Source organism: Dunckerocampus dactyliophorus, chromosome 4 (assembly GCF_027744805.1).
Source record: "Dunckerocampus dactyliophorus isolate RoL2022-P2 chromosome 4, RoL_Ddac_1.1, whole genome shotgun sequence".
Classification (NCBI taxonomy): domain Eukaryota; kingdom Metazoa; phylum Chordata; class Actinopteri; order Syngnathiformes; family Syngnathidae; genus Dunckerocampus; species Dunckerocampus dactyliophorus.
The window spans coordinates 4099518-4112500 of NC_072822.1; the positions used below are offsets into that span (position 1 = coordinate 4099518).

The following is a 12983-nucleotide window of genomic DNA, read 5'->3' on the forward strand; positions in this document are numbered from 1 at the left end:
GAGCTTGGTATAGTTCTTGTAGCGGATGTTTATTTTTTTATTATTACATTACATATCAAATATTACAAATTAAATGTAAATAAATCTATACATATTTTGAAAATGTATTTTATTTAGTTCTCTGAGATGGTGAAACTATTAAAAGTTATTATGATTTCTATAATAGTATGGTTGGTATTTTATGGTACCAGACCATAAAAGTGGAATTGAAATTAAACAAAGAGATGGTAATAAAAGGCCAATTAGTCACACTTCCCATGTAGAAAGCAACAATACTGTGGCATTGCAGCACCAACGGAAAAAGCACTGAAGGGATAGCACGTGCGGAGCTTACTGCTGCCACCTACTGGACATACACGAACATTACGCATGAACAGGGTGTCCAAACGTTTCCCACTGAGGGTCACATAGTGAAAAATGAAAGGATACAACTTTGCCATATTTTGTAAAGCAACACATGTAGATATGCTAAGAAGGTAGACACACTCCTGATCAAAATCTAAAGACCAGTTGAAAAATTGCTTGAATTTGCATTTTGCACATTTTGATCTTAATGAGGTTTTAAGTAGAGCTACAATATGCAAAAACAAGAAGGGGGAGTGAGACAAAAAGCATTTTGAAAAAGTAACAATTACAACAATTAAACTGAAATAGGCTGTTTATCAAATGTTTTTTTCTCTTCATTACTAACGCTTTCCTCTATATATACACAACTTTAAAAATGTTTTTAAATCAATTTCTAACACTTATTTTTTCATCTTGCAGGATTTTATTGCCGATGATTTAACAAGAAAAACGAAAATGATATTCAGAACAGACGAACATAATATAATGTAAAACAGCGCCCACTGGTGGCAACATGCAATAAATTAATTGTATTGAAAAATTAAATTAGTCGAAAAATTTTCACAGGGAATGAGATTTTTTTTGCATTTTTTAATGTTGTATGTCATTAATGATATATTGCATTGCTAAATAATTCTACCACAAATCTGTACCAAATACTTTCTATATTTTTCTGACTCATCTGTTTTAAATTCAGTTGGACGTGAGCATCCAAATACCACCCCAGTGTATTTAAATGCAGAAAACCTGTCTTTCTTTGTCTGTCATGTGGTCGATTTGTTTTCACCCATCGTCCCAAATGACAAGTCCATCACTCCAACTTGTCTCTGCGATGAAGCCACTCTGAGGATGTGAAGTCATGCTGGCTGCTAATGACCCGTGTGGTTATTACATAAGGGGGACAACCTGACAGGTTTTGGCTACAAAGGGGAGAAATAGATCTTCACCTGTGGCGCCTCCATTGAGTCTTTTCTGTAAAGTGAGATGTTCTTCGCTCATACGTCAAGTCATTAGAAAGAAAAAGTAACAAGTGTGTGACGCAAACACGATTCATCGGGACACGCTCCATTTAGGAACCTGTGTGCACTGCGCTTCACATCAGCTCGCTCCTATGAATCACATGACACTGAAGTTGAAGCTTTGCATCCAAAAAAATGCCTTCTTCTCTGAATTATCTTGATGGGAAAAAAACATAAAATAAACATTCTAGCCTTGATGCGTCACTTCTACAAGTATACTATATGCTTCTGTACCTCAGGACAAAGGGCTAAAAAGAAAGGAACATCTGCATGCAGTTAGTCTGTGGACTTGATTTAAGCTAAATAAACAACTTTTAATCAGTTCTGGGGGAAAGGAAACATGCATCCACTTTAATTCAAAAGCTGCTTTACACGACAGTGCTACTTCTACATACTGTACACAGGCACAATCTAACCACCTCCAATACAAAGATTATATAACAATATTCGTTTAAAAGGTGCCGTATTATACCATTTTTCAACATCTTTTTAGTCCTAGGGGGGCCCAAGGAGGTGTGTTGTCAAAAATAATGTCTGGATTAATTTTTTACATGTTTGTCACACTTAAATGTTTCAGATTAAACAAATTTAAATGTTAGTCAATGACAACTCAACTGAACACAATATGCAGTTTTTAAATGGAACTAAGGGAAAGAAAAAAATCCAAACCTACATGGATGGTCCTGTGTGAGTAACTGATTGCCCCTGCACGCCTCCCAGGTCGGTGTTCATGACTCCACCATAAGAAAGACACTGGGCAAAAACGGCCTGCATGGCAGAGTTCCAAAACCAAAACCACCGCTGAACAAAAACATTAAGGCTGGTCTCAGTTTTGACGGAAAACATCTTGATCTCCTAAGACCTTTGGTCTGGCAAGACAAAAGTTGAACTTTTTGGAAGGTGTGTGTCCCATTACATCTGGCGTAAAAGTAATGCCGCATTTCAGAAAAAGAACATCACACCAACAGTAAAATATGGTGGTGGTAGTGTGATGGTCTGGGACAGTTTTCCCGCCTTAACAAAAAAATCCTGAAGGAGAATGTCCGGCCATCTGTTGATGACAAGCTCGAGCTGAAACCAACTTGGGTTCTGCAGGAGGACAATGATCCAAAACACACCAGCCAGTCCACCTCTGAATGGCTGAAGAAAAACAAAATGAAGACTTTGGAGTGGCCTAGTCAAAGTCCTGACCTGAATCCTATTGGCCTATTGGTCATCCTGTGGCATGACCTTAAAAAGACGCTTCATGCTGGAAAACCCTCCCATGTGGCTGAATGACAACAATCCTCCCGGTGGAACTGGAAGAGGTGGCCGGGGACAGGGAAGTCTGGACATCTGTACTGAAACTGCCAATCCTGCGACCCGCACAAGCAGAGGAAAATGGATGGCTGGACACGCTACCCGACGTTCCACTGTACTATAACACTTAATTTTTTTTTTTTTTAACGACAATAAATGACCCACAAATGCTATATCAGTAAGTGTTGGCTCACTATTTGTCATGTCAATTTACTTTTCATTTACTATAATTGTCCTTTTTCGCCGCCCTGCGAATCACCATGACACTAAACAATGTATTGTTACAATACAGAACAATCGTGTTGAGTGTTTTCATTATTCCTGTATCTTTCTCCTATAATCCTAAAATGAATAAATAAAGAAAAAGACTTCCATGTATTGACTTGTGACCTCACTCTTTCGTTGGAATAAAACAAGTAATATTTGTTGAGTTCAGACTACACAGTTTAAATATTTTCTATCAGCCAATGTAGTGTTTATGTTGAGCTGTAATTGATATATCCAATCATGTATAGGGAGGACAAAAAGCAGCGTGAAGTAGCAACATATCACACACTGATTGGAAACACATTTTTACACCCAACGCACACGCACACGCACACTGACCTGTGTCGGCTCCGTCTTATCTCCACCCACAGAGGATGGACCCTCACACACGTCACCAGCAGCACTCCCCATCCTTGTGGCTCAGTGCGGCCCGGTTCTGGGTGTGGATGGTCGTCTGAGGAACTTCTGCAAATTTGGATAATTTTTTAATATCATTTGGTGGAGTTTTGCAATCCTACCAGGGGGCACCAGTGGGCCACGCCGGAGGTTTAACCGTCCGAACCTGGAAGCAAGTCCCTCCTCGCCGTATCCACGATGAGCAGATGAGACCGTTTGGTTCCGAGCAGCGCCATGTCCCGAGTGGACCATGAAGTTATGGCATAGCCTGACCACTTGTTTGATTCTGCTGGGAGCCGTGCACGCCGGTCAAGCGCCCCTAGCCCGGAGCCGACAGCGGCTTTCTTCTGGGAGAGAGGTGCCCAAGAAGGAGAGCCCCCTGGAAAGCCCACCGCTCCGGATCAGCCTGTCCGTCAACTCGCAGGACGTCAGTCGCAGCCAGGAGGACGCCGACGACTGGGAAGACCAATGTAAGACACGCTTTTGGTTGGCCACAACTTTACGTACACTTGCGCAATCGACCAGTACATCCATCCAATACAAGAGCCGTGTCACGATAAAACCATCGATAATACAGACATGTATCACTCCAAAAAGTGAGCTTTATAATTTGCTAAAAAGGGAGACATTTTGGTTACGTTTGCTCTGGATTGTGCAGGTGTACCCGGTGGGCATATACCGTCTGTGCGCTAAAACAGCGGTGTCCAAAGTGCGGCCCGGGCGCCATTTTGTTTGCCATTTTACTCGCACGTGGTACATCTTAAAAGATCATTTTTTTGCAACTGCACAAATGTGAAAAGAAGAGCAAAAAAGGCACAATGTAAAGACCTAAAATGAAATGAAACGTTGATACTAATCATGGATAAGTCTTTAATGAGATATATGCAGTATGTACAGTGGAGCCTTGGTTAGCATCATTATTTCGCTCCAGAAGGTCCCATGAAAACTGAAATGGATGCTAAGTGAATCAATTCTTCCATAGGAAATAATGTCAAACCAATGAATCTGCTCCACAAAGCCAAAAAATGTTAACACACAACACGTTTGTATAGTTTTACATGCAGAAAACAATTCCAAACACACACACATATATATACACACACATATATATATATATATATATACATACATACATACATACACATATATACACACACACACACACACAACAGTGCAGTCTTCATTGAAGGTAAAAGTAGCCTTAAATGTTCATTTTCTTCATTTCATTTGTCATTTATATGCATTTAGAATGGTTTTATGCATGTAAAACTATAAACATAAAACTATAAAAACGTGCTTTGTGTTAACATTTTTGAGGTTCAACCGCTGATGACATAGACAAGCGACGCAATGTCTGGTTCCGGTTGCTATTTTGTTTAGCTAGCTAATAGGATGCTAACAAGGAAGGATGCAAACAGAGGCAAAATTGTGGCGCAAATTTTCGCCGTTACCCAAAAAACACGCTAACCAGGATGGACGCTACACAAAGTTCCACTGTATTTCTTGAATTCAATAGTGTTTCTCACGTCAATAACCCCACATGGAGTTAAAGAAAGTGTCAAGTGCCAGCATTTTGATAAAAAAGGTGAAAACCACAATTGAAATCAACAAATAACTCATAATTCAGGTTTAAGAGTACGGTAATCCCTCGTTTAACGCCGTGAATTACTTCCAAACCTGACCGCACAAAATTAATTTCCGCAAAGTGGGATTCCATATTTATAAATCTAATATTTTTGTAGCTGGAGCATAGAAAACCTGTTTACAACCTATATACAGTTTAATATTATTAGAGCCCTCTAGACATGAAATAGCACCCCTATAGTCACCTTTACACTCGTATAATCCATATAGTAGATATGAGAGAAAAGACATAAATAAGAATCGTGCTTATGTGTGTTTCAATAAATGTCTTCCTGACGTGTGGACAGGAAGTGATGTCAGTGATTCAGAGTTGACTTTTAGCTAGAGTACGGCCACAACAGTACCCCGTGTTGTTGTTATTATTATTATGATTATGATTCTAATGGTTATTGTGCCTGTTGTGAGATAATTCAAACCTGCAATGATTGTTGATGGTGATCAATGTTACTAGTGACACCTAGTGGCCACTGTAGACCACATTTCATCAACGTCCTTTAATCCCTTAAATTGTATTTGTATTTTAGTTCATTTAAGTCACTTGTTATGCTTGGAAGTGCTTCATTTAGGCCAAGAATACGTAAAAGTTACTCAATATGCATATTTTTAGACTAATATGCCCGTAGTCGAGCACAAAACATCCCATCCATCCATCCATCTTCGATGCCACTCATCCTCATTAGGGTCGCGGGGGTATGCTGGAGCCTATCCCAGCTGACTTATGGACGACAGGCGGGGTACACCCTGGACTGGTTGCCAGCCAATGGCAGGGCACATATAGACAAACAACCATTCACACTCACATTCATACCTATGGACAATTTAGAGTCACCAATGAACCTAACATGCATGTTTTTGGAATGTGGGAGGAAACCGGAGCGCGGGGAGAACCACGAAAAAGAGCTAATTTATGAATGAAGTAATTCATGTATGAAAAGCTGCGCTAGAGTGTTGTGAGAGTATAATATACTGTAGGTCCACCAGGTGCTGGCAGTGACATTGTGTATAAAATGTATGATGTATTTGTTAGTGTAAGCTTCCACTCTTGAACCGATGCACACAAAAGGGTCAAAATGTGTAAAAAAAAAAATTATTTTAATAAAAGAAATGCACCCCTACTGTGCTGCTTGTGCTTTTATTTTTCAGACAAATTCACCTCATGGTGGCGCCGTCATTATCCCATAATCAGATTGACTTGAAATTTCAAGTCAGTGCACTCTACAAAACAACCCATTGTAACTTCAGGCTGCGTAGCCCAATGACCACCAAATTTGGAACACACCTCTCGTGGACTGACAAGCACGTGTGTAAAATTTGAGCAAGATTGATTGAAAAAACACGGCCACCACCTAGCAAAACATTTTTGTAACTGACCACTTAACCATCATTTCAGTATTTCATTCGTTTAATGAATGAAAATGTAAGGCGTAATGATGCATCCTCATGATGTTTTCTTCAGATACCATGGAGGAGCCGCTCCCGGCTGAGTTTGAGGACGTGGTGGATTTGATCAAAGTGACTGTCAGCAGAATACGCCGCTCGCCCTCCTCGCCCACGGAGTCCTCTCAGGCCTCCCAGTCTCCAAGGACCTCCAAGTCGGAGCGGAACCCAAGCAACAGAGCTCGACACATCAGACGCAAGAGAAAGAACGGATCTAGCCGAGTGAGAAATACAAGAACGAAGGGCGGGGCAAGAGGAAAGAAGACAGGAAGTGGGCGAGGGCAGGGCTGCGTGCTGAAACAGATCCAGCTTAATGTGACCGACTTGGGTTTGGGCTACCGCTCCGACGAGGAAATGATATTCAGGTACTGCGCGGGGCCCTGCAGGAAGTCAGAGACCAACTATGACAAGATCCTGTACAATCTGGCCCAGCGCAGGAGGTTCCCCGCCAAGGACACGCCCCCGCAGGCCTGCTGTCGACCAATCGCGTTCGACGACGACCTCTCATTTCTGGACGATAACCTGGTGTACCACACCGTGAGGAAGCACTCTGCCAGGAAGTGTGCTTGTGTATGAAAAGGAGTGCTTTTAAATGTAAATCAGGTCATGAGCGACGACTCCTCAGGTGCATCAGCCATGTTTCAGTCACACACCACACCTTCTCTTCCTACTGGTCACTGACACTCAGACACTCTGTGTCTACAGTATAGCACACTTTGTCACTGCCCAATAAAAAAAACAAAAAAACACAAAGCCGTTCCTCGTTTATCACGGTTAACTGGTTCTACACCCGACCGCGATAAGTGAATTTCCGAGAAGTATGATTCATAATGGATAAATATTAATAAACGCAATATTTTCATCGTTAGAGAATAGAAAACCTGTTTCACTCTAAGTACAGTTTTTAACATTATTAGAGTCAGAAGACATGAAACAACACCCCTATAGTCACCTTTACACTCCTATTATTCTTGGTTTACACCACACTGAGCAACACTGCAGGATGCAGGGACATAAGAGATGGCCGCTGCGCATAGCATACAGAAAGCTACCGAGCTAACAAGTTAGCCTCCAATTGATTTGTTCTAAACTTAAGAAAGCGTTTCAAACGGAGTGAGGAAGACGAACAAAGTAAGAAGCCAAAAACTTACCACTTCCACATGGACTGAGAGAACTCACGCCCCCCACTCGTAGCATGTCAGACATGCCATGGCTGATGTAATGTAAGGTAACGTCTCATCAGTGCAACATTACTGACGCCTAGGGACCAGAACACTACAGTGCATACAGTATACTTTGTCTTTTAGTATTTTCGGAATAATAATGGGCCCTAGTGACCACGAAACAGCGATTATTTAGTAATGAAATAATTTCTTTAAAAACAGCGATTGAGTGAGGGAGCGTTGTTTGAACGGCGATGTACCGAGGGACAACCACCCCCAAAAAAACAACTTTTGTTTGGTTGTTGAAAACCCAAGTATTGTTTTTTTTCTTTTCACCCCAAAAATGATGTTAAAAAAAATCCTTGCACTTTTAGCTTTTTTGACGTTTTATTTAAATCTCTTTTTATGCAAATAAAAACAATTTTTGGGTTTGATGGAACCCATATGCCCCTAGTTTTGACACATTTCCTCATGCTAGTCACATCTAAATTTATTCTTTTTTTTATTTTTATCTGCTAGAACATGGCGGGGAGGGAGGGGGTAGACAACCACTTCTTCCGAATTTTTTCACATATTTCCAAAGGTTTTACTTTTTTTTTGCCCCCCCTCATCCAGAAAAAAAAATTGTTTCAATAAAACTTTTTTTTTCCTTTGAAATTGAATTATCTGAAAAATGTTTCTTGTTCAGTTCGCCCAAAGGTCAGGGTTTTTTTCTTCTGGAAAAATTAAGAAAATAAATATTTGGTAAATGAAAATCATGTCTCAATTTTCCTGTTATTTTTTTTAACTGGAAAACAGATAATTTTTGGAAAGAAAACTACATATTTGCAGTTTTTACATTTGTTTATGAAAAATCACAAATCATTTGTGGTGTTTTTTTCCATGTTATTTTGTTGAATTTGGGACATGCATACTTTTATTGGACAGCAATAATATGACATGTATTTATGTACTGTTGGATACGTTAATTTATTCCTATTTATTTTGGATTTTATAAAAGAAAACATGTTATTTATTATTGTCATATCTTTCTTTGTGCCAGAAGTTGGCTTCCGTGTTTTTTCCTTCCATACAAATCAATAAAGTATGCCGTAGATGTGGAACTGAGCTCCTAACCATTCAACGCCCATCAGACACACAAACACATTCCATGAACAACTTCACCAGGAATGTTCCCACAGGTTGCAACACTTTATCAATGAAACACATCTACAGGAAATTCATTGAAATGTTACGTTTAATTGTTACCTACACATAATAACTTCATTAAAAATAAAAGAAAAATCAAAAAAAAGGATAAATATGCAAGTCACCGGGTCAAACTAATAAGTGGGGTTGATATTTGCCGCATAGCTTAGCTTCAGCCGCGTGAGCCCGATCTGCTGAGACTTAGCGACCACAGAGCCGAGTGTTTCGCAATCAGACCCATCTAGCTCGCAGTGCCACAAATAGTTTCACAGTTGTGGTTTCACTAGAAGCAGCAGCATTTGATTTTATTTTGTATTTTTTTTTAAGTGCAGTTGTGCTAACAAGAAGATTGACGACGCAAACAAGTCGATGTCCTTACAATCCCAGCCACACGTCAGTGAAAACCTAAAAGTCACCAGGTCCTACAGTAAGCCTTGTCTGGTGAGTTTACAGCAGGGATGTCCAAACTTTTTCCCCAGTGATGGCCACATAGTTTTTCTTGTTAGAATACAACTTTTTGCTCTTAATATTTCGACTTTATTCTCATAATATTCTAAGGTTTCCCCCTACCTAATTTTCCAAAAGTAATTTTGTTTTGTTTGTTTTTCATAATCCATCCATCTTCTATGCCGCTTACTCTCAGCAGGGTCGCGGGCATGCTGGAGCCCAGCTGCCTTCAGGTGAGAGGCATTCATGCCTATGTTTTTCCTCAAAACATTAATATAAGTTTATTCTCGTAAAACTGCAACTTTTTTTTCCTCCTTATTCTTATAATAGTTTGACTTCATTCTCGGCCGCACGGTAGTCTAGTGGTTAGCACTTTGGCCAACGCAGTGGAGATCGGGAAGACGTGGGTTCGTTTCTCCCTTGGGCATTTCTGTGTGGCGTTTGCATGTTCTCCCTGTGTGTGTGTGGGTTTTCTCCGGGTACTCCGGCTTCCTTCCACATTCCAAAAACATGCAGGTGAGGTTAATTGGCGACTCTACATTGTCCATAGGTATGAATGGTTGTTGGTCTATAATGGTTGTTGGTCTACATGTGCCCTGCGATTGGCTGGCGACCAGTCCAGGGTGTACTGGACTGTCGCCCAAAGTCAGTCAAAGTCAGCTGGGATAGGCTTCAGCATGCCCCCGCAACCCTAATGAGGAGAAGCGGTATAGAAAATGGATGGATGGACTTGATTCTCATTCAATTACAGCCGTTTCTTCCATTTCTGCTTTTTTTCTCCAACTTTCTTCTTGTAAATTTTCTTCGAGTAATTATGAATCTCGTAACATTATAACTTTTCCTGCAACCTGATTTGCCAAAAATTGCACCTTTATTCATCCATTATACTATGACCTAAGAATATCGTTCTCTTTAATGTTTCAACTTTGATACTAAAATGTTATTTTCCTCATAAAATTACAATATTATTCTTATATAATTACAATATTTTTTCTCGTTAGATTACAACTTTTTAAAAAATTTTTTTACTTTATTCTTGTAAAATTACTGCAGATTTTTCCATTTTTGTTGTTTTTTAAAGTTTTCTTGTTAAATTATATTTTTAGAATGTGTCAATAATTTTTTTTTTTAAACAATTTGGACACCCCTGGTTTAGAGTGTGACAATGTCTCAAGTGTTGCATCAGTAATGTTAGCACTGATGCTAAAGCTCAGACAGCATGAGAGCTGATCAGAGGTCACCTAGGTAGCAGCAGCAGCAACAACAGAGATGCTATTCACTGTCGCATCAACATAACTTAGTTATAAGTTACCGTCAGGTCCGAATGTCTATTAGCTGGTGGCGCCATAAATATTTGACTCCAGTAAAAGGAGGCGGTAATTAGAGCAAGAGCGAGTTGGAGAAGACACGGTCATCAGCGCGATGAGTCCGTTGCCCTTTTGTTCGCAGCGTCAGATGAGCTTGTAATGAAGGATTACGTGTCTGTAACACTAGCGTTAGCGGGATCGTGTGGCCGACAGGTGCTAAATGTTGGCTCAACGGTACATTCTCCGAGGAACACAGGTTGCTCAAGTTTGGACATTTTTGTCGTTTTTTTTTTTTGGTTGAGTTTTAGTTGTAGTTGCAGTTTTTGGACTAAAATGTATTTCAGTCTTAGTCATACTGCTAAATTCATCTAAAATTGATTTCGTTTTAGTCGACTTGTAAAAAATAGAAAAAGGTGAAGTTTCCTTGAAAGCACCTTTTATTTAGGCTGCCCTGGGGCATTGCAATAAGAAAATTCATAACAAAATGTAGTCAATAACAGTTGTCAATGACTGTTAATCGCATTGACCGTAAATGCTTTAATTAAGGCAATTAAGTTCAATTAACCACAGTCTCCTATAGTCGCTGGAAGCATGGTGCAACAAAGCCAAAAAAACGCTGTAGTCTCTAATTATCCCCGAGTCAAACAGCATTAGCATTAACACCGGTGGCTGTGGGCAACCTCATGTTGTTTGCTTTTTTTTTTTGTTTTGTTTTAAATATTATAAATCAAGTGTCCAAAGCACGGCCCGGGGGCCATATGCGGCCCACGGCACATTTAAAAAATATAATTTAACAGTTAATTAATATAAAAGCAAAAAAAAGAAAAAAAATCAATAGTAATTTTACAAGAATAAAGTCACAATACAAAGAGAAACAAGTTTTAATCCAACAAGAAAAGGTTGTGGTTTTACAAGAATAACGTAACATGAGAAAAAATATATCATTTCAGTAGCATAGCGTTGAAATAGTAAAGAAAAATGACCTTTTTTATATCATAATATTATGAGAAACAAACAAAACAATAAATAAAGTTGCAATTTTTGCTAACATTAGCATGTTGGCATTGCTAGAATGCTAACATGAGTATACTAGCATTTTTTGCTATTTTCATGATTAACTAAAGCAGACACTTTAGCTGGCATGCTAGGAGTTAGCATAATTAATGTTAGCATGTTAACATGCCAACATAATTACTCCAACATTTTTATCATTTTCAGAGGTAGGCACTTAGCGCTATTACGCTAGGTCTCAGCATGCTAACATGTTAGCATTCTTGAAGTCATTCAAACCCTTCCATGGTATGTTTTCATAGTAAGGAATCTAAATATGTCGAAACAAATGTGGGACTCATACTTATGGTGTAAATCACAACATGGGGGGGAACTAATGTGCTTGGCGGAGGTCTGTGTTCTCTAAGTGCTTTTCTAGATAGATAGTTTAGATAGTACATCGCCTGCTTGCGGTTTACATAAATAACTTCTCAAGCCTGCAAACTAGTTGAGGGTGAATCAACGGCACCTCTGCTGGTGGCAGGCAGGCTCTGCACTATATTTTGCCTCAACTGCTTCCAGACGTGATGAATCTATTATTATACCTTAGAGTAATTCAGTGATCAGTCACTTCCTGTATCACATGCAGCCTTAATGGGTGCTGCCGTGAGTCACCATGCTGGTCACAAACGTAACTGTATCACCTGCGACTCCACAATGTCAAATATTTAGGGCGAAACCTTAGAAGGTGTCCACTTCACACCCGTGCTGCATCCTTGTGTTACAAGGTAACCAAAATGTTAGCAACAACCCTCCGTGCGATGTCCAACTACTGCTGGAGCTGCTCTTCGTGTTCATGCTCATGTCGTCGTGTGGAAAACATGAGCTGGGACTGGGAAGAGCGCTTCCCCGGGGGGCGGGGCGATAAAGGTTAGAAATGTTGCAGAGCGTACGCGGCGGCGGCAGCAGCCAGTGCATCACCGTACATTCCTGTCATGGTTTCCACATGTGGCCCAGGAGCTGAGGCACAGAGTGGAACTGCTCTAATCTCCTGTGTAAACACTGCGCTGGTGCATATATTGGTATGCGAGTGTGTGTCTAAGACCCCAAGAGGCAAACCAGACCTTCAACTCCCCATTCGACCCCCACTTAGAAGAGGAAACAGCAGACCCCCCCCCCTAGCCCTCCTTGTATCTGTCACCACTTTCTCAGGAGCATCAGTCCATCAGGCTTGGGACACTTACCTTGAATTTGGAGGAGATTGGAGGTGCATCTGGTGGGTCACTGCACCACTTGGCCTCTATGTGGGGGCGGGGGGGAAACCCTCAATCTGCACCTTTATCCAGATCCTCACCAAAATTGTGCGGGGTGTCCTTTAGTTCATGTACCTCACCTATAAAAAAAAAACATGTTAATGTTAGTAGTATGTGGTTTTTGTGTGTATACTGAAGTGTAAGTACAAACTGATTATTTTTAGGGAT

The 12983-nt window shown here is 40.2% G+C and overlaps 2 protein-coding genes across 3 annotated transcripts in view; one reads left to right on the forward strand and one right to left on the reverse strand.

The window, feature by feature from the left end:
* LOC129180123 (pikachurin) overlaps positions 1–12983 on the reverse strand; it is a 57459-nt gene that overhangs the window by 34962 nt on the left and 9514 nt on the right. The window contains exons 2-4 of one of the 2 annotated variants that reach the window (XM_054774232.1): positions 12747–12895; positions 3493–3782; positions 3270–3395 (exon numbers count right to left, since the gene is read on the reverse strand). The gene's annotated coding sequence lies outside the window, so the exon portion shown is untranslated. Of the gene's footprint in view, positions 1–3269; positions 3396–3492; positions 3783–3964; positions 4021–12746; positions 12896–12983 lie in introns of those variants that run through there. The other variant, XM_054774234.1, reaches the window with a different exon arrangement.
* gdnfb (glial cell derived neurotrophic factor b) lies at positions 3366–8294 on the forward strand. The gene is made up of 2 exons (XM_054774235.1): positions 3366–3796; positions 6427–8294. The coding sequence occupies exons 1-2, from the start codon at positions 3577–3579 to the stop codon at positions 6981–6983; spliced, it is 777 nt and encodes a 258-aa protein (XP_054630210.1). The 5' UTR covers positions 3366–3576; the 3' UTR covers positions 6984–8294.

Coding starts and splice junctions, on each gene's coding strand:
- gdnfb (XM_054774235.1), top strand. CDS start 3,577: ATGAAGTTATGGCATAGCCTGACCACTTGTTTGATTCTGCTGGGAGCC. Junction 3,797..6,426: donor CGACGACTGGGAAGACCAAT/GTAAGACACGCT, acceptor TGTTTTCTTCAG/ATACCATGGAGGAGCCGCTC.